This window comes from Perna viridis, chromosome 5 (genome assembly GCF_037379345.1).
Source record: "Perna viridis isolate PV_CMFRI_1.1 ecotype Kerala chromosome 5, ASM3737934v1, whole genome shotgun sequence".
Classification (NCBI taxonomy): Eukaryota; Metazoa; Mollusca; class Bivalvia; order Mytilida; family Mytilidae; genus Perna; species Perna viridis.
In genome coordinates this window covers 36,152,685-36,178,367 of record NC_142449.1, presented here as the reverse complement: position 1 = coordinate 36,178,367, position 25,683 = coordinate 36,152,685, and the positions used below count along the sequence as shown (strand labels likewise).

The 25,683-nt window shown below is 31.3% G+C and overlaps 1 protein-coding gene across 13 annotated transcripts in view; it reads left to right on the top strand.

Annotated features, from left to right (window-relative positions):
* LOC148617276 (uncharacterized) overlaps positions 1-25,683 on the top strand; it is an 85,488-nt gene that overhangs the window by 51,196 nt on the left and 8,609 nt on the right. For 6 of the 13 annotated variants that reach the window (XM_088584841.1, XM_088584831.1, XM_088584839.1 and 3 more), the window contains 21 exons: positions 287-538; positions 1,069-1,173; positions 2,030-2,092; positions 3,902-4,144; positions 4,663-5,124; positions 5,907-5,990; positions 6,553-6,720; positions 7,349-7,591; positions 12,419-12,502; positions 14,911-14,994; positions 16,719-17,054; positions 18,074-18,241; positions 18,793-18,960; positions 19,689-19,772; positions 21,389-21,556; positions 22,675-22,758; positions 23,211-23,378; positions 23,668-23,840; positions 24,145-24,219; positions 24,877-24,970; positions 25,432-25,502. In XM_088584841.1, the coding sequence (XP_088440967.1) occupies positions 287-538; positions 1,069-1,173; positions 2,030-2,092; positions 3,902-4,144; positions 4,663-5,124; positions 5,907-5,990; positions 6,553-6,720; positions 7,349-7,591; positions 12,419-12,502; positions 14,911-14,994; positions 16,719-17,054; positions 18,074-18,241; positions 18,793-18,960; positions 19,689-19,772; positions 21,389-21,556; positions 22,675-22,758; positions 23,211-23,378; positions 23,668-23,840; positions 24,145-24,219; positions 24,877-24,970; positions 25,432-25,502 (3,377 nt within the window). Of the gene's footprint in view, positions 1-286; positions 539-1,068; positions 1,174-2,029; positions 2,093-2,293; positions 2,315-3,901; positions 4,145-4,662; positions 5,125-5,906; positions 5,991-6,552; positions 6,721-7,348; positions 7,592-12,418; positions 12,503-12,853; positions 12,872-14,910; positions 14,995-16,718; positions 17,055-18,073; positions 18,242-18,792; positions 18,961-19,688; positions 19,773-21,388; positions 21,557-22,674; positions 22,759-23,210; positions 23,379-23,667; positions 23,841-24,144; positions 24,220-24,876; positions 24,971-25,431; positions 25,503-25,683 lie in introns of all 13 variants that reach the window. The other 7 variants (XM_088584836.1, XM_088584838.1, XM_088584832.1 and 4 more) reach the window with 3 other exon arrangements.

Below are 25,683 nucleotides of genomic sequence, written 5' to 3'. Positions count from 1 at the left end.
ATTCTGATGACATTTTTTTTAAAAGTTGAAACAACACATGAGTTTTTGTTGTGTTATTTTTTCATGTAAGTCCAATCTATAATGTCTGAATTTTTTGATTCAAATACATGTACTGTTTTCTTTATGAGTTTTTGTTCTTAGGCAGGATTAGTTGATATAGTAAAAATGTAAAAGAACCACTCTGAACATATGAATAAATATTGTGTAAAGGAAATTTTAAGTTTGTCAAGGTTATATTCAAATTAAAAGTTTTTGTGATCAACACAATATTTGCTTTCTGTTCAAGATGCTGAAAGCAGAGGATGACATACAAAGTCTTAAGAACGAGAATTCCCAGCTAAATACAAACAATCAGCATGGTAATCAGGAAATAGGTCAACTCACTGAACAGGTGAATCAATTGGAGCTAGAACTCACCATTTCACAGGAGAAACACAGGACTTGTCAGAAGGAGGTAGCCAGTAGAGACCAAGTCATACTGAAGTTACAGTCAGATTTGGACACATCACAGGAGAAATATCAGGGCTGTATGGAAGAGGTATTTATAATAGCTTTTGAAAAGGGCAAGTTAATCCAGATAAAAAGTGGACACTCTAGCATGTTAGGGGCAAATTAGAAGGCACACCATGCAATAATTATCTTTTTAAAGAAAGTTGATAGAAAAGGGTAGGGGACTTATGAAACCCATCAAAAAGGACAGGACATCAACATCCGCCAAAAATCTTCAATATGGAATACTTTGAATAATGCTATTCTTGACATCTAGGTCAAAATGACAGTTTAGATACCACATATTTATTGTTAGCAATAAAAAATAACTGTATTTGTTTGTCATTGTTTCTGTATTGTAAATTCAGGTTTATATTTTGTATCTTAGATTATGGTTAATTTACCTTAGCGGGGATATTGTAAATGTAATGCTAACTTGATTTTTTCCCATTATGACACAATTATACTTTTAACTGCATATTTACCTCTGATTTTGCTGATTTTTCCTTAGTTTGTTTGCCTCAAGACTTTTAACATTGATTTCCATTTTGGTAACCCCTGTATTGTATTTATTTTTAGTTAAATATCCGAGAAGATGAAGTTGTGAGGCTTAATAATAAGATAAAAGAATATCAACAGGAGATTAGGAACCTTAATGCCAGGATAGAGGAGGACGAACAAAGAGTAAGGACAAATTTACTTTTACATTCTCTGATACAAAATATGATAGGGGTTGTGTGAAAAAAAATTAAAGTAGTATTTTAGGAGATCAGTGTAATGTACAGTAAAATCTGTCTAAGCAGAACCTCAAATAATCCAAAAACCTGTGTAAAGCAGTGGCAGATCCAGGATTTGAGTTTAGGGAGTGTGTTAATTGAATTAAATGCCATGCAAGGCAAGGCAAAAAGTATTATGGGGTAAAACTTATGGTGAAATTTTTTCTTACCGATTTAGGGTGGGGGCATACGCCCGGCATGCCAGTCCTTAGATCCGCGCCTGTAAACCTGATATTTTTTAAAGTCCTTTCCTATCAGTTTTAAATGTATTTTGAATCTGGATAAACCACATACTTGTCTCAACAGAACAAACTGTACACTAGCAAAATTATTTCACTTGATTTTCACACGAATTTCACATGATTTTCACATGAATTTCACAATTTTCACTTGAATCGAGCAAATCAACTTTGTTATAGAGTTCATGTGAATTGCTCACATGAAATTCATGTTCAGTGAATTTCACATGATAATCATGTTAATTTTATGTTAAATTCACATGACTTTCATGTGAAGCTCAATTAATGAAAACATTTGCCAGTGTAAAGTCCAGATGGGGTTCAAGACAGGTTTCAGAGTATTTGAAGATTCAGATGGATTGATATTGAATTTGATGGTTTCAGATTTAGTTTATCAGTAACACATGACATTATAATGAATTTGCATTAGAATTAAATGTTAAAATTTTCAAGTAATTGTATTGCTCATTACTTACCTTTACAGCTTTTCAGAATTGTTTTAACTTAATACAATTCCTATTATAGATGAATAGTGATGGTAAAGTGATCCAGAATCTCCAGCATGATCAAGAAATCCAGCTCTCTGAGGTAGGTCCATGCAACTGATATTTTATATATATAAACAAACAGGATGAGGGGTAGCAGGGGTAGTTCCAGCGTAGGTGTAAATAAAATTAAGGGCCAAGCAGAACAGTACTTTGGGGTAGAACTCATGAAAAATCATAATTTCATGCAAATACATATTTAGCTTCTTACAAATTGTCTATATGATATGCTTATGAATTCTAGTTTGACAGAAGAATAGAAGAGGTGATTTTTGACTATTCAGAAGTACAAAACTTGTTATTTTTAAGTATAGTCTTCTGTAAGTGAAGGCTATTTGTTGCATTGTTTATCCATTTTTCACCATTTAAATTAGGATTTTCTTGATTTTTTTTTCTTTCTTAGTATGATACAAGAATCTAAATGACAAAAGAATCAGCTGATTTTTCTGTTTGATGTAGGGACCATCTCAAAAGACTAAAAGGACCAGAACTTATATCAGCCATATCATTATTTTTCCTTACACAAAAGACGACAGCTATTGTTAATTATACACAGCTTGGACATTGCACAAAAAACTTTATTTATTTGGGAAGAAATATATATATTCAAGTATTGTTTTCTAATAAAATTATCTTAATATGATGTTGCATTTCAGTTAAATGATGTACATTGTTAATAAAGAATCAATATTAGGAGATCAACAAAACAGCTACCCAAAACTTTTGCACATCTTTGTACTTTATTTTTAGAAATATATCTGTATCCGTCTCCTTCATACAAACTGTTCTTGGAGCTTTTTGATGCAATGTTATATCTTATTGGCTGTGATATTGCTATGATAATGCAGTCCTACATTTTTTTTCTGTAGAGGAATCATTTTAACTATCATGATTCATCTCATTAACATAATAATATATGTCCATCCCCCTTTTTTACCCCCCCCCCCAAAAAAAAACAAAAACAAGAAAAAATTTAGATTATTTAAAAGTTGCATTGGTGTTATTGCTTCCTGTGGTATATTTTCTGGTCCTTTTTAAGTCTGTTATCAGGTAACTCACTTCTCTAATCTGCATGTGGCAGGGAATGAGAATATATGCTTGAGTTATCTCTCTTTGTATAGTGAAGCAAGAAAAGAATCCTGCTTATGTTTAAATTAGCATGATGTTTTGTTCTCAGAAGTGTTGTTCAGTTCTGTTTTATTTTGCAATGAGGTCATTTGAATACATGTAGATTGATTCTTGACTAACATTGTGTAATGTATTTGCTTCATTTTTATATGAAGCATAGTTGGTTTTGAAGTAAGGAAACTTGGAACTAAGCATGGAAAAAATAGATTAACAATAGCATACATTTTGCCATTTGATAACTACTCACAGTAAAATAGAAAAATAGAAGCTATATGTTTATGCTTTTATTCTTTTTTTAGGGGAAAATGGCATGACTTCTGTTAAAGTTGTTTTATTTTATTATTTTTGTGGAAGAAATGTATAATTTTTTATTATTATTTTTTTTTAATGAACTCCAAATATTATTTTGGGCTTGAGGATTACATATAACTATTCTTCCTTAATATTCACCTTTTTGTACAAATACTTGGTATGGAAGCATTACAAAAAATTCTTTATAGACAAGGTGTGGTTCCTGTGGTGAAATATGATATTTTACATTTTGTCATTTTTCCTTTGTTGAAAGGTAACAAATACTTCAAGACAAAAACTAAAACCTCTAAGGACCATAATATAAAGAGATAAAAGTAAATTAGAGAGCTGTCTTTCTTCCAGTATAATAAATGTACGAAAATTTGAATTTTATATACAATAACAACAATACAATGTATCAAATAATTTTCAGGTTAAAAACTACATGCGAACAATAGAACAGTTAAAAACAGATCTACAGATGGCGAGAAACAGCCATGGACAGGACATGAACCGAATGCAGCAGGATCTAGACATGGCCAGAGACGAGGGTAACATGACTAAAAATGAGCTGAAGGACACACAGGTCCAGGTTCTAGAGCAGAAAGCCAGTATAGCTGCTCTGAATGAGGAGTTGGAGAGGTTACAGAGGATGCAACACGATACAAACCAAGAGGTAGGTCTATTTTGCATTATTAAATTTTGAACCATACTGAAACTATTGGGATTGTATCTTTTTGTGCATAGAATTATAGTATCCAGTAAGAGACTCTTTGTTCAGTTTTTATAAGATAATGAATATACTGTAAAAGTATTATTTTTCGTGGTGCTCTAATTTTTACTTTTTTTCACGTTGAACATAAAAGCACGAAAAATGGTATCTGCAAAATTGATTTTTAAGACTAAGTAAGGCTTATTATTTTTTAGAATCCGTGAAAATTGATACAAGTGAATATGTTCACTTGACAGAATTCAGTGAAAATTTGTAACTGCAAAAATTAATATGTTTACAGAATACCATAATTAATTTCAGTAAGATCATTTGAAACCATTCTGCCCTGTTCAGTTTTTACCTATCAAAAATAAGTACTGAAACTTTGAAATTTTTGAAATTAAATGTATTTTAGCAAGGTATCAACTTAAGTTAATATTACTGTTTAAACTGTTAATTTAACCTTTTATTTTTATTTTCAGGTTGATCGTCAAGCCAAGACAATTGTTGAACAAGATCAATCACTATCAGGGGCTAAACAACAAATCATAGTGTTAGAGGACCAATGTGATGCTACAAAGAATGAAAACGACAAACTAGAATTAAACCTTAGTAGTCTAAAACAGAAATACAACCAGAGCATGAATGAACTAGCACACTTAGACAATACTGTCAAAACACTGCAAGAGAAACTTGCAGAAAGTCGCAATAAGGAAATTGACAAAGACTCTAGAATTGAGAGTTTGAAGACCGACATGGAGAACTTGGACCGTATGTATAATGACACGAAACATGAGGTAAAGAAATGTGAGGATGTGATTGAGCAGTTGACTCAGGAGCTTAGCACCTCCCAGGAGGACCTGTCTGTTGCCCAGGCCAGGATTAGGGAGAATGAAGAGAATATAAACCAGTTGAGGGAGAGGGTGCAGGTCTTGACAGCAGAGGTAGATATTAATTTTTGTTTTGTTATTGAAATATGTAGATTTTTATTTTTTTACTGTTTTATTGAAAAGAAAAGGAATAAATATATAGTTAAATACATTTGTCTCTAAAGAACTTTTAATTATTAGTTTTCAGCTTTAAAATGAGGCAAAGAACATTGCAATTTAGGACCATAATAAAATTCAGTGATTTGAAAAACTTTGTTAAATGCAGTAAAACCTGTCTAAACCAAACCCCCTTTTAGACTATAGAGTCTATTTGGTTTAGATAGGTATTTATTTTTACCCAGGTTCAAAATACATTTTAAGAAGGTAGACCTAGGGTAAGGGACAAAACTCTTGAAATCAGTGATATGTTTATACCATATTCAATTTCACCAAAGCCTTTCAAGCTTTCATTTGAAACAGAAGGAAATCATTCCAAGTTTCTTTCATGCTTACATGAGGTAGATATAAAGAGTCTGAATATAAATGTTCTAAGAGTTGTGTCCCTTACCTTAGGTCTACCTCCTTGATAAACTGATATAAAGGGACTTTCAAATGTGTCTGGTTTAAACAGTTTTTGGTTTATTAAGAGTTTGATTTAGACAGTTTCACATTGTATACATCACACCTGTTTGAAACATAAGAATGATATTTTGATACATGGATAGAATTAAAGAAAATACATCAAGAAGTCAGGCTACAATTAACATACTTTGTATAGTCTATGAGCCTACATACTGGCATTCCAATGTATATATGTATTTTGAGTTATGTTTAAGCATGTTTTCTTCTCTTTTCAGGCTCTTAAGAATGAGGAGAGAGCTAAGAAGTTGGAGAATGAATTTTTCACATACCAGGGAGAACACAGTCATACAGATTCAGAGGTAAGAAAGAAAAAGGAACAGGTTTGGTGAAAGGCAACAAATGCACCATCATATAACCTTTATGAAAATAGTAGGTACTTACAGAGATCACCAAAAGGTCTTCAGTAAGTGTAAACACGCCTTGAAATAAGCTCTGAAAGGCCCTGACAACAAAAGTAATATAATCAAGGTAACAGATTGATGACACTCCTTTAAAATAACTAAAAAGTCAAATAACAACACAAAGACACATTAGTGACCAACATCAAGAAAAACAAAAAGAAAGAATAGTTCTTGGCAGGGTTTTAAATTTACTTTCAAGAGTTGAAGGTCCTGGGAGAATAAGTCCTAAATGAAGTGTCCATGACAGGGGGTTGAAAGTCCAGTACCTAGATATGTAAAATTTTAAAGGTCCTAGGTCAGAAATTTAGGGTCCTGGACCTCAGACCACCACCTATTTGAACACCTGCCAAAATACTTTTTATTCATCTTTTGGACTCAAAACTCGTATAAAGTTGTATATCAGATTGCTACAGTTTTGTTAAATACAGTGTATATGATATTCTGTTGATCTTTGTTTCAGTTTCTGGAGAAAGAAGACAAAATTTCTCATTTGGAGCTGGCATTAGAAGAGACCCATTCAGAACTGAATGTTAAGCTCCGCCAAATTTCGGATCACCAGGATCAAATAAATGACCTCAGGGTGGAGCTTGCCTCAGTCAGGGAACAGAAAAACAGTGCCATGAAGGAGGTACAAATTCATATCCTTCAATATAAAGTTAGCTTAATGTTTTGCTTCAGTTTTCATTGACTCACAAAAAAGTAAAATATAAAGTCTTAGTAGCTGAAGTTATTTCCATATTTACAAAGGTTGTATATACATATTTCATTCTTTTTATCGCAGAAATAATATGAAATAGAGGTAATATAATCTAATTTGGTATTTATGATTATATGTATTTATCAATTATTGTTTAATGTTCAACCTTTCAATATTGATATTTGAAGATGCTTTTTCAATATATGTCCTCGTAAGTCAAGTACCAATTCTTGGCTTTTAATCTTTAGGAGATTTTCTTTCATATTTCAATGAAATACAAAAAAACTACCAGTCATATTTGTATTATAGATTTCAGTATGCTGCAGGAGTTTCATTTATTTTTTGCAATGCAGGTACCTATAGTTTTGTAGGAGGTACTTTTCATCAATTTTCTCTTTTAAACATAAGGTGAAATTTTAAAAGTCTGGAAGTACATTTCTGTAGCTTATACGGGTAAAAGTATCTGGTACCGCCTCTTAATGAAACGCCTGTGCTGTACACATGTACATGAATGTTGTGAACTGTAGTTGTTTACATTGTTCTTTATTCTTTTTTGTAGATTGATAGATTGGAACAAAGTATCCAGCAACTGCAACTTAACTTAGCCAGTTCTCATCAGAGACATAAAAATGACAATAACAAAATGTCTGAGCAGTTGTCTACCCTTGAATCTGCTCTCCATCAGACACAGGCTAGAGGTCAGGCCCTCGAACAGGAGCTGAATCGTCGAGAAGATCAGCTTAAACAGAGTGAGGCTGACATAAAAGCCTGTAGGGACGATATTGTCAACAAAATGGAAGAGGTAAGGATTCGTTTTAGTTTATTTTGATATTTCATAGTTTTGGAATTTCATTTTTATTGAAAACAAAGTAGACAAAGCAATATCATTTTGTAAGGTTTCTTGATATTTGAGATTATTAGGAAGTCAATGTGAATTTGAAAAGTGTGTAAATATATGAATATGAATATAAACTAGCATTTATATAGTATAATGATTGAGTCATATTTTTTCATGAATAAATCATGCTAGACAGTGCTGAAAATAAAAACTGCATTTTCAATCGGATTTCGTATAAAGGGCAATAATTCTGTATGGTAAAGCTATAAATTGAAAGGGAGGTAACTTGATTTGTTCATGAAGTTGAGCTTGTCCTGACTTGCTTCAAACCATCATCATATATTTTCCCTCTCTTTCTGACTTGTATCAGCATGTTATTTAAATTCCAATACTACTTCAATGGCTATTTAAAATTGACCTGCTGGTTCACAATAGATAAATATATGATAACATTTAAAGAAAATCTTAAGAGTGGTGATTTTTGATTTAAATACTTACTGAAAAGCTATCATGTTAGTGTATTGTAATTGAATATTGTCTTTGGTGAATAGATGCGATAAACAGAGTCAAATCTTTGTTTGTCAAAACATAATCAATTAACAAGATAAGGTGTGTAAAATTACAAAGGACAAATTATTTTTCATTGAGTAGATTGCCATGAAATTTTAGAGGAATGTAATTTCATATTCTCGTTACTTTTCTAAATTAAAAGGTTTTGTGCTCAATTTTAAATTAGTCTCTTTGAACATTTTTAATTGTCACTTTTTGATTGATTTTTTTTCTGATTTTATTTGGAATTTGCTTTTTATCTACTGAAAGATTAGTTCTGTTTCTCCAATAAGATTTGAAGACCAGATTTCATGTTCTGTATTTTGTTTGAGTAATATGCTGACCAATTATTTTTACGAAGAAATTCTTTGTTAAATTGAACCATTATTGGTAGCATTTGTAATTGCTTTAAAGAATGATTTTTAAAGCATGAAATTTTTAATGTTTTTTTTTGTTATGAAAGTTCACCCCCAAAAAATTTCTGTTTGCATAGTTGTGATAAAAATATAAATATATTTTGAAAAAAAGTACAGCTTGAAATCATTTTTCATTCCAAAGAAAGGTTTGGTTAATGAAAGCTGCACAAACTGTGGGTATAGTTATGACATTCTTGAGAAAAAAATGTTTCCCACCCAATCTTTGATTTCTGATCTGATAATGGCTTAACAATTATTGTAATTGATTGTGGCATCTTAGAATATTGACATTTTATCAGAGCAATTAATAAAATTATAATGACCATTTAAAATATCCATGTCACAAATAAAGAATCATGAGGCATAAGTAATATGATTCATGTGGACTAACGTTCTTTTGATTTTTTAACATATCAATTTTAACTTTTATCTGAATAATGCAACTGGAAATCATGACCTAGTTCCCACAAGGGATTGTTTTTAATCTTAATTTTTGGACCTAATGATAAAAACTTGGTTGTAATTTTAGTTTTATTTATGTATTTATTTGATATTTTTATACACAAGTTTTGGAATACAATGTATAAAGGAATCATCCTGTTTGCCTGTCCTTATTTCTTGTTCATATGATGTTATCTATCCTGTTTATGGCCATTGAAATGGTATAAAAAGAATCTAGGGTTTGGAAGTATATTGGAATCATCCCATTTGTGTACATTTCTTGTTTATATAATATCATCTATCCTGTAAGTGGCTGTTGAAATGGTATAAAAAAAATTCAGGGTACAGTTTAAGAACATTTCAGTCACACACAAATACCCCTTTTTTCCTACTAAAGTTTGCAGTTGTTGATGTCTGTAAATTTTCATTCACATCAAGTCTTCGATTATGACTTTGCCGCGACCTCACCCGGGAGGCCTATAGCTAACTAGGCATGTCAGATCAAATACTACCATTCTTTAACCAAATATAAAATCCGAAATTTATTAACAACGCAAGCAAAGGTGTCTAATAAACGGAACTGTATACATTATTTCTTGCCCTAAATCTTCGAACATAGCAGTTTATTGTTCCAGTTAGTATTAGAGTTGAAGTACTCTGCTCTCAAACTCATAAGATTATTTGATCTTCTTACTTGAATTGCATTCTTTATGGCTGTTAAGGATTTAACATTTCAGTCATGATTCTTAAGGGTCTACTCTCAATGTTTGAGAGTGGGTTATAAAGTTTAGACTAAATTGTTTGTTTAGACATGTAATTGTGGGGTTCAATGAAGAGTTTTTGGATTATTATGTTTTGTAATGTTTTTTTTTTCAATCAGAGAATCGAAGAAATTGTGATTATATCTTTTATATATAAATAGGTTTTTGGACTTTATTTATTTTTTCATATCTCATGACTGTAAATTATTACCTAAATGGTAAAACAATCTTATACAAAAGAATTTTAAAGGAGAAAAATAATTTTTTGTTGCAAGAATGAAGAAACAAAACCACAGTCTGTTTTTGTTTAGTTATTTTTTCATAATTTCAATTTTTTTGACTGAAAAATCAGTTATAAAATAACTTTTTATGAGGTTGAATGAAGTAGAAATTTCACTGTAATTGGGATGGTGGATTCTGAACTTTTAATGTCCTGAAAAGCATTATGGTATAATTTTTTTTTTGCTAAAGAAGAATATAGTAAATAACTATTCTAGAAACTGTCTTCAGTGGTATAATGAGTGGAAGTTATTTATGTAAATCTCATTCATCACCTATGGTGCTGTGGTCTATGAAATTAATGCTTCCATTTCATGCTAAATTAACATTGAACCTTGAAATTCAAAATATAAATGTCACTGATTTCATATTAATGGATTGAAAAAGTAACATTTAAATGTATATTTGAAAATCTAACATATCTTTAAAGTATTAAAAAATACTGTTCAAACTTGTTTTGTTCATGACCACATCCATATAGGCAATGAATACTCTTTTATGGCTGTCATAAAGATTCTGGCTGCTTTTTAAAGGTCAAAAACAATTATTAAGAATACAGCATTATTCTAAAAAAATTTCACAAGGAAAAATTCGTCATGTACAATAAGCATCCATTGGACTGCAAAATGAAGTATATCTGAAGTATTTCCCTCTTCGTAACATTTATACCTTTATGGAACTGACATGCAATAAATAAATCCCATATTCTGGAGAAGCTTTGTAATTTTTGCATCTTGTGTTATGGGGATTATTGTGATAGCATCTCTCCAGACAATTGACTGTATTAACTGTTGAATTGTATGACAAGGTGGTGATGTAAGTAATGTGACAGATACTTCAGGGAATAAAAAGTAATGGTATTTCTTTTCTTCCCGAGAAATCCCTGAGGATTTAGATAGCTTTCAATGTCTTTTTGAATTGATGACAATTGATATAACAAGAAGAACTTCCAAGATATGAAATGGAGCTTTTTATCCATAGACATGTTTTGTATTGAGCTTGGAAAAAGTTTCGTGTCTGTTTTAAGGAGATGTCATTCTACATAGCGAGAATTGTCTTTGGAATTTTCAGTTTTAGCATTGTAATAATCGTATTATTTCTGTGTACCAGCATTTTGTATAAAACATGAGAAGTGAAATTGATTTGCAGCAAGTAGGACTTTAAGATTTTTGGAGAAAAGTCACATGATGTTTCATATTTTTGCTCTTATTATATAATGTACTTGATTTTTCTTGTCAAAATTTATTTGAAGAAATTGATCAAGGTTGTATAATTGTGATAATAATTCTTATCTTGAGGTTTTTGAAGATATTTGTGATACTAAGTATTGTCCAGAAATTTTCTTATTTATTGATTTGACAATTTGTTTTCCCTGATAAAAGGCATTACTTGGGAAATCCAGGATAATTCTTTAAGAATATTTAAAGTGACAGCAATATGACAATTAAAGCTTATGACAAATATACATTATTGGTGCCAAATGGTATTTTGTTTGATGAAAATTACTGATAATTTAAAATCAAGACTTGGCTACTCACTGTGAACGGAAATTAGATAAACAAAACCATGTTTGATTTGTAACTGTTATAATAAGTATTTGGACAGAACATGATGAAACGAGACCAGACTGTTCTCTCCTAACGTTTGTATAATAGCTTTTCAATATGTGTCAATTTAATATTGTATAGCCCTAATCAACAGTAGTTAAATCACGGACTGGAATTACGGACTAAGTATTGAACTCTTTATATTGTGTTGACTTATTTCCTTAAAAACCGGTGTGTTACCTGTATGGTATATTACAGGTAGAAAAATTTTGATGACAGTTGTCATGCTCTGCTGATTTTGGTCGATTTTAAATTAATGACAGTTCTGGATTCAAAGATAAGTTGACAGCTTGATACATTTTGGAATAATTTTATTCTAGATAATTACATTTTGGGATATTTGATAGGAAGTGTTGTGTCATGATAGTGTGGTAATTATGGGATTGCTACTCTACCTGACTGATGTCTTTTAATTCCAATAATATTTTTCCAAGGAATTTGTATGTGATTATGACAAGAAATAGACAGAAATTTGAGCTGACTTGATAGGTTGGCAACTTACTTGTATTTCAAGTTTGGAACCAGTGAAAAATGCATGTATTAAATGAATTATTTGTGAATAGATGAAATTGAAAGTGGAAATTTGAATTGAAAATGGCCTATTCATATACAACTGCTCTTGACAGAATGGACAAACGTTATGGCATTCTGTCCGATAGCACTGTCTGTCATGATTCTAGTGGATTAAACTTTGGTATGGAAATGACTATTAGAGAATATGAAAATGCTCTTTTGCAGATTGAGAAACATGAAGCGACAATTAAGGATTTGAGATTGGAGAATAATCATCTACAGTCTACAAAGCAGAGAGCTGAAAGTCAGGTGAGACATTTTTGTTTTCTTTTCAGATTTCATTATTTGTCTATATATTTGTGATAGATACAACAACAAGTGTACACTGCACACTTCGAATTGAACTAAGACAAACTGCATAATGGCCTTTAAATGAGGTTTAAGCCAGCAAAACTAGAACATTTTTAATTTTAATGTGTAGAAAAAATTAGATACTGGAAGGTCTTTTGTCCAGTCAGTTTTAAATGAGGCAGTTCTTCAATTGCTTTAAAAATCTTTTTAAAATTACAGAATAGGCTTAATAAACAAAATGGTTAAAGTAGATATTGATGCATAGTGTATGCTTATTAAAAGAATAAATGACCTAATTTATTAATTAAGGAGGTTACTATTTTCTTGGTAAGCCAGCCTTTTTTTGGTTGAAAATATACTTCATTTTTTTTTTGTTTATTGCTCTTTAAACAATTTACATATTTGCATGTTTTTATTACATTTGTTACAAATTTACTTTTCTCTTTCAAGAAATTTTGTTCAGCTATTGTCCATGTGTCAAACTACTACATTCTGTTCAGACTTGTAAAGTTACTTTTCATCTGCTGTGAAAAACTGAAGCAAACAGTGACAAATACTGCTAGATGTCATGAATATTTATAAACTAATTATGGAACAAACTATTAAATGGATGGCTGTCACCTTAACAGTGTTATTGTGAAATAAACAAATATGTCAATAATGAATTTGAATTTTTAAGTAGAAGGCAAATTTTTGCACCCATAAACTTCAGTATAGTGAAAATGTTGTAATGAAATCATGATCATTGGTGAAATCAAAAGAGGGTAAGATTGGGACTGTACCCCTTACGCTAAACAAAATAGAAAAAAAATTAAATCTCTAGAGCAGTCGCTGTCTCTGTGTAAGGAAACCAAAAGATTTAGTTTTCTACAAAGAAACTGAAACTAATTGGTCTTTGAAGTTGTGTTTAAACACAAACACTTGCCTAAACTAACACAAACACTTGCCTAAACTAGGCAAAATTTTTAGTTTTGAAGTGGTTCAATTTAGGCAGGATTAAAGCAACTTTATTGCCATATCATCCTATTAAGAGAAGATAGAGGGCTTTGAAACATAAGGATATAAAAATATGTTTCTAGAGGGCACTTGTAAGGTCTCAAAGTTGAACTAGACTTGCCCTGAGTGATACACTCTTATTTTGCCCATGTTAAAAAGTAAACAAAATTTTTGAAAATCCCAACATAACTTATGCATTCTGTACTTTGGTTCAAAAGTTATTCAAACTTTTACATGTACTATAAATGAAAGTTAATCTATTACATATGCACCCAGGGTCTTTGGTGACATGCATACAATATGTTTTAAAACATATGGTATTAGGTGACTTGAATTTAAAACTTACTTCATGTCAAAGAAGAGTCCATGTGGGTTATACTTAAAGAATAAGAGAATGTGGTTGTTTTGCGATGGGATATAAGAGAATAAAAGAAATATGCCTTAAATAATTTTTTCAGAACAAAATGTTTTATTTAAGGATTAGGGGAATTAGAATTTATCTAAAAGTATTCAACTTTAAATTGTGATAATTTATTAAATGGGTCCAATTGAATGACAGCAGATTTTAAAGTCATGATAAATAATCTTATTACATGCCTCCAACATGCCTGGGTTGCCAAATTTGTGTCTATTTAAAGATTTACCTCAATTAGTTCATGAAATTGAAATTAAATTTGAAATGAATTTATTAAGTCATGAAAATTCATTATAGGGCGTTTGAAATAGGAGACAGTTTATGGAATAAGATAGTTGTTAAGCCTTTCTTTCAATAATTCTCACATAGGAATTTCTCCTACTTGTATCATGCTGGGGTTATTTAATGTAGTCCATAGTAGCATTGCTTTCTATTAAATTGAGAACGTGCATGTACATTTTAAGTCTAGTGCAAAAATTAAAATTCCTTGTATAAATGATTTGTTTGTGAGTAGAGCTTTTGGTAGAAAGAATAGCAATTGTATATCAAAATACATATTTACAAAATATCATATATGAAGAAAGACATGTTGCAAATGTTTTTTTTTTAATAATAAAAAAAGCTATTTTATACAGGTTGGTCTTGTGATTAAAAAGACTGTCCTTCAAAAAAAAAAAAAATAACAACTTTGCTGAGCAAAATGATTATTGGTTTATGTGAATCTTCATGTTTAAGCAATGTATTGTTCAAGAATAATCTCAGGGTCAAGTAACCCTATTCTTTTCCCCAGTTTTGAAAAATTGTGATTTCATGAATTTTTTATGTATTAACTTTGGGTGAAACTTTAATTGCTTTAAGTGAAAAAAAAAATATAAAAAAAGTTCTTTTGTTTGTTTTTTTTCATGATGAAGCATTAGAATATGTATTTATGAAATAAACCCTTGATATTTTACAGAATGCAGAATTACAACAGGAAATTGAACATGTGAAGAATGATTTGGGAGAAGCCAGAGCTCAGTATAAAGATTGTGCTCAGGAGGTGAGTCATGTATTTTGTACGACACTAGTGAATTTTTAAAGCGGATCAACAAAGGCATCCTCCTTTTCTACATTTTCACTTGAAAATACTATTACTGTGGTTGAAACAAAATAATCCTTCCATCAGCTAGCACATTTTATCTTCAAAAGAAATTACTGAAAAGCAGTAATTTTTTGGGTGGTGCATCTGATAAAGCAAAAATGAATTCCAAGTATTTACTCTGGGCTTCAGTACTCAGTGCACCAACTAGCATTTGCCAAAATATGAAACGCCAAATTTTTTTGTTATATTCTTGCCTTAAAAATCGCAAAATTTTACACCAACCAAAATAACCCGCCATACCGTTAGTAAATTCAGTAGATGCTGCTATAAAGTGATATATTTCATGCTCCAGTGAATTTCAACAATATTGTGTTGGTAATTTAAGTTCTGAAAGTTCATAGATTTTATTCAAAAAGTAGAAAAAAATCCATTTTAATTAAGAAATCAAAGGGTGCAAGTTGCTGGATGTTGTCTATGAAGTCTGATGCCGTATAAATAATTCAGTACAATTGGTCTTTAAAATTCCATTAATTCAGTAGGCCAAATTAAAGAAGATGCATCTTTTCCTTTAGGATACCAACCATATTTTTTGCCAAAAATGCCCAAAAGTTTTTGTCATTTTTCAACAGGCACTGCTAAAGTAAGAATGCTTCTCCCATAAACTCAATGTAAAAAAAAATATAGATAAAATGAAAAAATCAAATAGGGGAGTAGGGGTATCAAATTAGTGAGCATTGCTCACAGTTTTTATAGTGTCATAGGTGTAACAGGAAACACTTTTGTAATTTGTTTTGGCCTTAGATCATTTACAAGTCCTGTGCCATATTTTGATGTTGTCAGCTAACTTGAAAGAATTACATTTGAATTTTAACATTGATTTTGTTTTAACAAGTGTCATCCTGTCAAATATCTTTTTGTTTGCTTGCAATTATTTTTTTTTTTCAAATTGATTTGAAAATGATAAGGGCCTGACTAATTTGGTAGAAATATTGAGATTTCTGTGGTTTAAAGTAGATTTGAATTGATTAAACATAATTACAAATCCATAACTATATAGTTAGAAGGCCATTTGAATTAAATACCAATATTAGGAGCAAATATTTTGTGAATAATTGATTGGAGTTTTTTTAAGTTGTTGGTCGGAAAGAATGCTACATACCACAATATGTAATTTAGAATTTGTTTTATTAGTTAAATATTGATAAATCAACAACAACAAAAAAAAAAACAGATAAAAAAAATCCTCACAATCTTTGTTATTTCTAGGTCATTGTTAAACTGGTTTTGTTCAGTCATAGAGACTGAATTTTTGAAAGCTTATGTTAAGAATTTATGGATTACTCCCTGTGTCACTAAATTAATTTAAAGGTGTTCTTGTTTATATCTTCTATTACTGTATGTCTAAAAATTTGCTTGTTTGTTTTTTTGGGGGGATGGGGTGGCAGTACATCATGAATGGCTGTTACCACTAAGATCTGTTATTGATTGATATATAATTGAGGTTACCCTTTTAAATGCATGTTGATGAAATTAGCCATTATCAGGGTGGTTTGCCTGTTGTAATAATCTTATTTTGTTTCTCTTAAACAATAAAGATTTTGGATTAGTTTTGGTCCAATTGTCAAGCAGCTTGATACACATACCATGAGAAAACTTTAACTTTGCTCTTTTTCATAAAACAGTTAGCCCACCATGAGGAGAAACTGATGCTGATGGAACAGTCCCTCCAGACTACACAAGACCAGCTCAGCCAACGTGTAACTGAAGTTGTCCGTCATGAACAGGTCAACAGGAAGTTGCAGATGGAGGTCAAAACCCTTAGAGAGAGAAGTACAAGTTTCGAAGAGGAAATTATTGAACAAAAAGCCATTATTGATAAATTACGTAAAGATTTGGTCAAAGTGAAAGAGGAGCACCATGCTACAGTCCAGGAAGGCATGGCATACAAACAGCAGGCTCATAAATTGGAAGTAGAATTAGAGGGAGCTAAGGAACAGGAAAAGATGCTCTCTGAACAGGTTCGTATATTTTATTGGTACAGTGAAATCTGTCTTAACCAATAATAAACCAGTAACCTGTCATAAGCAACAGGAATAAACAGGTAACCTGTCTAAACCAACAGGAATAAACCAGTAACCTGTCTTAACTATACACTTTCTGAAGTCCACTAATATCAATTTCAAAGTACTTTAAACCTGTGTAACCCAAAATACTGCCTAAAGTGTACAAATTCTTCACTTCCAAAGGGACTCGCAGTGTTCTAGGATTCCACTTTCACCTGGGCAAGTAGAATTTTGGTGTTGGAATTTGATTATTATGCCCCACTTTCCTTTGGTAAGTAGAAAGCTTGAACTTTTTAAAGGATTTGTTATGTTTGGAAAGCAAACTTCGAGGAAATTGATCTTATTTGTTTTGAATTTTCCCATGGAAACCTACAATTTTGAAAAAATCCTTGAACACTGGACTCAATTTAGACAGGTTTGTCATTGACTTATGTAGTTCATTGTTACATATCTTGTATTGATAATACACAGTGTTCTAGGATTTTTCAGAAATTGAGGTTTCCTCGGGAAAAATCCATATAAAATCGACTTTCCCACAGTCAATGACTGCTTTCCTAACAAAACAAATCCTTACAGCATATGAAGTTTTCAACTTGCCACAGGAAAATGTAACTAAGTACCTAACTTTCCCTGACCCAAATTTCACTTACCCCGGGTAACGGGAAATAAGAATCCTATAACACAGAATTACAAGTTAAAGGTTTGACCAGAATATTGGTTTTCCTGTACAAGTTAGAAAAAAAGGGTCTCCTGTAGGGCTCTAGGATGGGACAAGTTAAATTTGGTGATTACATGTACATATGGAATTCTTAATAATCAGAGACATAAGAAAATGTATTATTTACAGTGGCAGCCCAACCACATCATATTTTCCATGTTACTAGACAACCATGTATGTATGCAAACTTAAAATTATGTTAAAACCCAAATGATCAAACAAAATCTTTTTTATATGCATGTTTATACATTTATAGGTAGAACAACAAGACCAGATCCTGACCCAGTTACAACAGGAATTGAGAGCAGAGAGAGATCGTCATCAAGAAACAGCCAGACAGTTCCAACAGGCCAAAAAGATCAACTCTGATCTTCAGGAGGATATTGACAATTACAATAAATCAGTACAGGACCTGACTAATCATGTATGTACAGTCATTTGTCCAGAATTTCAGTTTTTACTGTTTTATCTTTTTTGAAGATCAAGGATGGCTTAATAATTGATACCATTATATCTGTCCTTGACATGAGTGATTCATAACTGCTTTTGAAAATTCTGTAAAATGATTTTTGAAAGAAGAAGTATCTATGTTATCTGTGTATTTTAAATCTTTTTAAGTCATTCAGAACACCACAAAAAGTCATTGAATTTGACTAGATAAAAGCAAGGTCTGTTCCATTGGTCAACCGTTCTTACCCTATGCATGAAATATCTGCCATATTACTTAAAACCGTAATCAGTTAATCAATCAATCAATCTTGAAATTTGTAATCTAGATTAATTGTTTTGGAAACTTTCAAAAAAAGAACAAAACTGAAGTCGTCTGAAAGCAAAAAGATAGTCCTTAGTTGGAAAGTTTGTTTGGCTAATTTAAGTTAGCATGTGTAGAGATGAAAAAGACACCAAATTTTTATCAATTTTTGAATTTTAGAATGAAGTGTCAAATTAAAATTACATTGTTGATTCCATTTTCAGATAAAAGAGAAAGAGGAAGTGATTAGTAAGCTCCGTGGTGATATTGACTCCCTCCAGCAAAGACAAAGGGCATTAAAGGAGGAGTTAGCTGAACGGGAGGGACAACTGAGGGTAGCCAAGATGAACCTCCAGACAGCCCAGAAACAGAGTCAGCATCATGCTCAGGAGGTAAGCTTGAATGAGGTCAATTTAAGAAAAGAGGTTTTAATAAATGAGGTGGGAGAGGGCATTTATAATTAGAAATAACTTTTGTCCAATTCTTTTGTTCTTTATTCTATAAAATATGTTCAGTTCAATAAATGAGGTACATGGTTTTGCAAACTGCTTTTTTTTTTATATCATTTTCTTAAAAGGGGAACATGGGTATGAACTTAATGCAGACTAGTAAAAGTTCAACTGAATCTAAATCAGTAAGAAGTTCAACTGAATCCAAAATTGTCAAGGCTGAACCTAATCCTGACTAGTCAAAATTGTCAAGGCTGAACCTAATCCTGACTAGTCAAACTTGTCAAAAGTGGACCTAATCCTGACTAGTCAAACTTGTCAAAAGTGAACCTAATCCTGACTAGTCAAAATTGTCAAGGCTGAATCTAATCCTAATTAGTCAAACTTGAAAATAAGGTGCAGAAATAGAATTTCTATCAGGCTTCACTAACATATTTAAGATTTAAGATTAAGATTTTTCCATTAACATTGAAAAAATATTTTGTAAAAATTCATTATTTACAATTAAGCCTGAAACGATTTTGTTTAAAGAAAAATAATTGATTCATGTTGTCATTTTACAAGAAATGAAGGGAAAGTTGTAAAAAGTGAAGTGATTAACTACTTGACAAACAAATCATTTAGAAATAAAGTCTTCTATGGAAATTTAATAAACAATTATGTAATTACAGATTGAAAGATATGAAGAGACTCTGGGACAGATACAGAATGATTTTGAGAAGACCCAGGAGCAGTATAGAAGAACACATGCTGATGTAAGAGATCTAAGATTTAGATTTTTACTTCCTGAAAAAAAGAAAAAAAAACATTACAAACACATTCATGCACAATCCTGAAATTAAAAGTTATTTTGTAATAAGTATAAATATAATATAAGATATTTTATAGATAATCATCTAAAATGAACAATGAACTATTTTAAAAGATTTCATGTGATGATGATACACACTAACATGCAAATATACTGGTGATATACAGTACCAATACGCACATGCAATTACACTGGTCAAACACACTGCTGATATACACCAACATGCATACACAATGGTGATATACAGTGGTGATACACACTAACATGCTTACACACTGACGATACACAATGGTGAAACACACTAACATGCAAACAAAATGATGATACACAGTGCTGAAACAAACATGCATACACAATGGTGATTTACATTGGTGATACGCTCTAACATGCATATGCACTGAGGATGCACATTGATGATACACTCTAACATGCATGCACAATGGTGATACACACCAACATGCATGCATGCTGAGGATACACATTGGTGATACACACTAACATACATGATTTACACCATGCATGCAGAAGGAGAGTATTTTATGTCATTAAGAATGTGTATAAATATAACTAATGCCTCCAGAGAGATATGTTTTAATAACTGCACAATACAGATTGATCATTTGTCAGATTTATTGATCAGGATTTATTACAAGTAATAGTTCACTGTGAAAAACTTCAGATATCATTGAACAATTTAGATGAAAGAATTAGTTGAGATTTGGGGTAATTTATACTGAATGCATCTTGGTGATATACTCATAGCTTACACTATGGTTGTTTTATCTTAAGTTGTTACTTAATAAAATTAATCATCATTCGGTTTCTTAATGTCACTACACTCGCTATGTTATATAACATACATAATTTATTTCACCTGACCTTTAACCTCTGCCTATGTGATCCATTAGTTTTATATGATCACAAAAATTTACAAGCCTGGCTGTGAGAAGTTTTTGTCTCATGTTATGCAGGTACTGTCAATTATCAAGATCCCACTAGCCAAGTGTCTCTGGTTTCCAATGTAGCCAACAAAAATGTTGACATTTATTACATGTTTTTTATTGATGAAAATCGAAAGTGTTGGAACAGTTATGAAATCTTAAAAATTAAGTGTAAACCCTGGCAGGGGTATAAATCTGCCTAAGACTTTTCATTAAAAAAAAAAAAAAAAAAAAAAAAAACTTATTGGCTTCTTGAACCAATTGATTAACCATCATATATTAACTAAAAATTAGGTCTAAAAAAATTCTGTGTTTGTGTTTCCTTTAACCCGACCAACCCTTTTTTTCCCCCTGGCGACCATAATTTTTTATGGGTATAAAAAAAAAACAAAAAAAATATGGATTTTCAGTGTTTATGTCATCAATTTTTCACCAGAATTGCCTTGCTGTCCCATGTGGAGGTTCGAAACTTAAAAAAAAAATTGAAGCAACATGGCCATGGCCAAGTATTCAGCAGTGTCCTACTGACCCTGAGATGTCACCAGTAACACAGTTTTTGTTTTAGGCCTTATGTTAAAAAAAAAAACAATCATTAAGTTAGTCATTCTCTTCATTTCAGTTGATGGAACAAGAACAGAGAACACATGACCTTAAAGTTCAACTGACTACAGTTCAAGGTCACCACAAGGAATCCATGGACCAGCTTTCGGAAAATTCTAGACAATTAGCTGCCCTCAAAACAGACTGCCATAAATCACAGCAACAGAATTCTGCCCTCACTGAAGAGGTAAAGTCAATTCATAGATTAAAAAAAATTCATTAATGTTTTTTTAAGAAGTAAAGATTCAGTGTTTAGTTGCTGTGAAGCCCTTGTGTCCTAGTATTTTTAATGTCTTCAATGACATTTTTTATGCATCTTTGACCTCCTTAGATTTTGTTTAGATTTTTTGCAAATTTCTTTTGAAATTAAAGAAAGTTCATTTTACAATTCTTGTATCCAGTACCTATATTTTCCCCTCTTCTAAAAGATTGGGTACTAAAACTTATAGTTTAAAATGATTAAAAAGTCAATTTCATATACAGTAAAACCTATGTAAACTGAACCCCTTGTAGACTTTGTCTGGTAAGGCAGGTGTTTTACCCAGATTCAAAGTACATCGAAACTGAATTTAAGGGACTTCAAAAAGTGTCTGGTTTAGGCAGGTTTTCACTTTATTCAGTGTTTGGTTTAGACTGGTTTTCAGTTTTGGTTTAAACTGGTTTTTGGTTTATTCATTGTTTGGTTTAGACAGGTTTTCAGTTTATTCAGTGACTGATTTAGACTGGTTGTTGGTTTTATTCAGAGTTTGGTTTACAGAAGTTTTTAGTTTTATTCAGTGTCTGGTTCAGACAGGTTTTTGGTTTTCTGTGTTGGTTTAGACTGGTTTTCGGTTTATTCACTGTTTGGTGTAGACTGGTTTTTGGTTTATTCAGTGTTTGGTTTAGACTGATTTTTAGTTTTATGTGTTGGTTTTCACTGGTTTTTGGTTTTCTGTGTTGGTTTAGACTGGTTTTTGGTTTATTCAGTGTTTGGTTTATACATGTTTCACTGTATCTTATTCTGAAATAGTCAATAAACAGTCAAATGAAGATTTATTAAAACCTTATCACTCCACTGAGTAAGCTGAATTTTATTACAGACTTGCAATTTTTCAAATGCTTCAAGCTTAATGCCATGACAGTATCATTAGTAGTTAGAAGAATTATTGCTCATTTCAGTAAAAGGAATTCTAGACCTGAAGTCACATTTCAGAAGGAAGTTAATAGTTTTCATTGATTCCGTTACAGTCGGTTTAAAGATTCTTTAGAATTAAGATTGATTGTATTGCATAATCCTATTGATTTATACATCACGTCTTATTACAGCTCAGAGAATATGAGGAAAAGATGAGGTCGATGACAAACGAGCTTCGAAAACTTCAGGAAATTAACAGAGCATCGGAAGAGGAAGTATGTCAGATTAATTATATTTTAATCCCCTTATCTGTTGTGTTGTGGTATTAATTTGATATTAGTTACTAACGAATGTGTCACTTCCTCATTTAGGTTGGATCATCTTAAAATAATTACATGTACACCTTTTTTGTTAGATTTTGGAAATCTATCAAACGCCTATGTTTATGCATCTGATTATTCTTTTTCCATCTAAACTACAACATGAACATTCTTGTTTAGAATTTACAATTCATTTTGAAAATTCATCTTAAATTTTTTAAAAATCTGTTTAAACTTGTCTTACATAAAATAGGAATCTACATAAATGTGCAGTCTGTTTGTAAAAAGTTAGAGGTTTTATCTAAACTCTTGTAAAATACAAACTTCATGTGTGACTTAAATTATTTTTTTGTGAAGTAATGCTTTCCATTATGAACTAATGAGGAATTGTTTCTTTTTTTTCACAGCTTCAAAATATGGATATGAAACTTTCAGAGACTCAACAAGAGTTAATGAACAGCCAAGATAAACATAGACAGAGTTTAAAGGAGTTCTCTGCAAAGGAAGAAGAATTAGTGGTCTATAAAGTGGAACTAAGTGCTATTCAGGAGAAATACAAAGCAAAACTTGATGATGTAAGAATATCATTATTTATTAAATTTTTCTAGAGTTTTTTAATATAAGTTTATTATATTAAGTACTTTTTTGCTATTGTTGTGATTGAAATGAAAATGAAAAAAAAAATGTTAAAACAGAAATAATTGCTCATGTAAAGAAATCTTTTTTCGCAAATTGCTAGTTTATAAAATCCACCATGTTCACAAAGCATAGAAACCAGGAAAATGTTTTTTTTTTTTTTTTATAAATCCTTTATTTAAAATCAAGGCACTCCAAAAAATTTTAATTTAATCATTTTCTTTTCAGAGTGAAAATATGAGAAATCAGCTGGAGTTGATGAACCATAACTACAAGAGTGCTAATGAGGAAATCCAAGGTTTGAGGGTGGCACTTGAAGAATCTCGGTCAAATGGTGATAGACTTCACAAGGAAAGTGAACTTGTTGTTCAAAATGTCAACACCTGGGTTCAAGAACAAAAGTAAGTCTAAATGTTAAATGAGTCCAGCTGAGTTAAAGTTGACTTCAACCTACAATTAAGTGTACTTATAAAATCACAAATTGTTTAAAATCTTTGACAAAGACTGCTGTTTTTTTTAAACTGGGGTGGGGTCCACATTTTTTCTGTATTTAAATTGGATCTTGTGCTGTTTGATGCTAAAACAATTTAAGTGATTTTTTTTTATCTACTTGGACCTTATCCAGTGATAATCTTAGTGTTCATAATACAATTAGATATTTATAAAATCCAAGTTTGTGATTGTATTTTATTTCTTCAATTTTAGACTTGCCAATGAGAAGCTTGGAAAGAAGATCAGGGAACAGAGTAAAGCCATAATGACTCTCACTGCTGAGAAAGAGTAAGTTAGATTACTGTTTATTGTACATCTTTCTACAATTTTTCATCAATTTTACTACCAGATATTTTTCTATCGTGGGCTACTACTGTGACACTAAAACAAATTGATGATTGCCAATGAAAATGCTGGTGTTCAAATTGGTGCTGCTTTAAGGTCAGGGACCATCAGTTCCTGATACAGGACCATTGAAATTTCATTTACCTTAGATCCTGGACTTACCATATTTTACATTTACTCTTATTATGGACATTTCTGTCTTAGTGGACCTTTCATTTAGCATGACAAAAAAAAAAGAACCCTGAACTCTTGCAAGTTAATTTGAACGCCTGCAATGTTTTATCAAATAAATCTGTCCTTGTGTATTCAAACAAATTGTTCCCATGAGGTTCTGTTTACACTGATTTCACTGTAGTTTTAGGAGGTAGACCTAGGGTAAGGGAAATAACTCTGGAAATCAGTGATAAGTTTGTATCATATTCAATTTCACAGAAGCCTTTCAAGCTTTCCTTTGAAACATATTGAAATCAGTTTGAGTTACTTTGATGCTTACATGAGATTGATGTCAATTGCTGAATACAAACGTTCCAATGATTTGTAAGAGTTGTGTCACTTTCCCTAAGTCTACCTCCTTAGATATACTATACATTGACTTTACAGACAATTGCTAGAACAAGTTGCCAAACTGCAGAAATATAACAATAAAGCCAAGATTGAACTCGAGGAAAGAAGGGAAGACTCCGACAAATTTAAGGTGTGTAGCTTTTTACATGTATAATGGAATTGTGAGTGTAAAATTTTACCACTTTGAGGCATGAAGGTATAGGAAAAAATTTTGCAAATGCTACATGATGCACTTTGTACTTAAGCCCTGAATAGTTATTTTGTAGAATTTATTGGGGCATTTTTAGAAAAATTGCCAAAATGTGCCAAAATTTGCATTCCATGAAAATTAACCACAATATGGTATATTGATAAAAAAATATACAAATATCTATGAGAAAAATTGATTCTTTACATCTTGAAAGGTCCTGACCCCCTCAGTGGCATCATGGTAATGTGCTTGACTTGTGTTGGAGGTCATGAGTTGGACAAGAAAATACAATAAATCAATTTATCCAGAAAAGTCAAGGAATATTTATTGCATTTTATGCCAAAATTTTAAGATATGTTTCTTTTACTTTATAAGAGTAAATACATGATATTTTTTCATAGGCATTACAGAGTCATTCAGCTCACCAACAAGTGGTATTGAATCAACTCAGAAATCGTTTAGAGGATCAAGAGTGAGTTATAAACACGTATTCCTCGTGTAGTTTATATCATTCTCTGCTTCATACTGTAAATTCAGAAACCTTTAGGATAATGCATTAACGTATCTTGGATTTCATGATTATTACAAAATATTTTCAAATTTGATCATTAGTAGTCATTTTATGTTTTTTTCAATATCCTAAAAACAAGAAT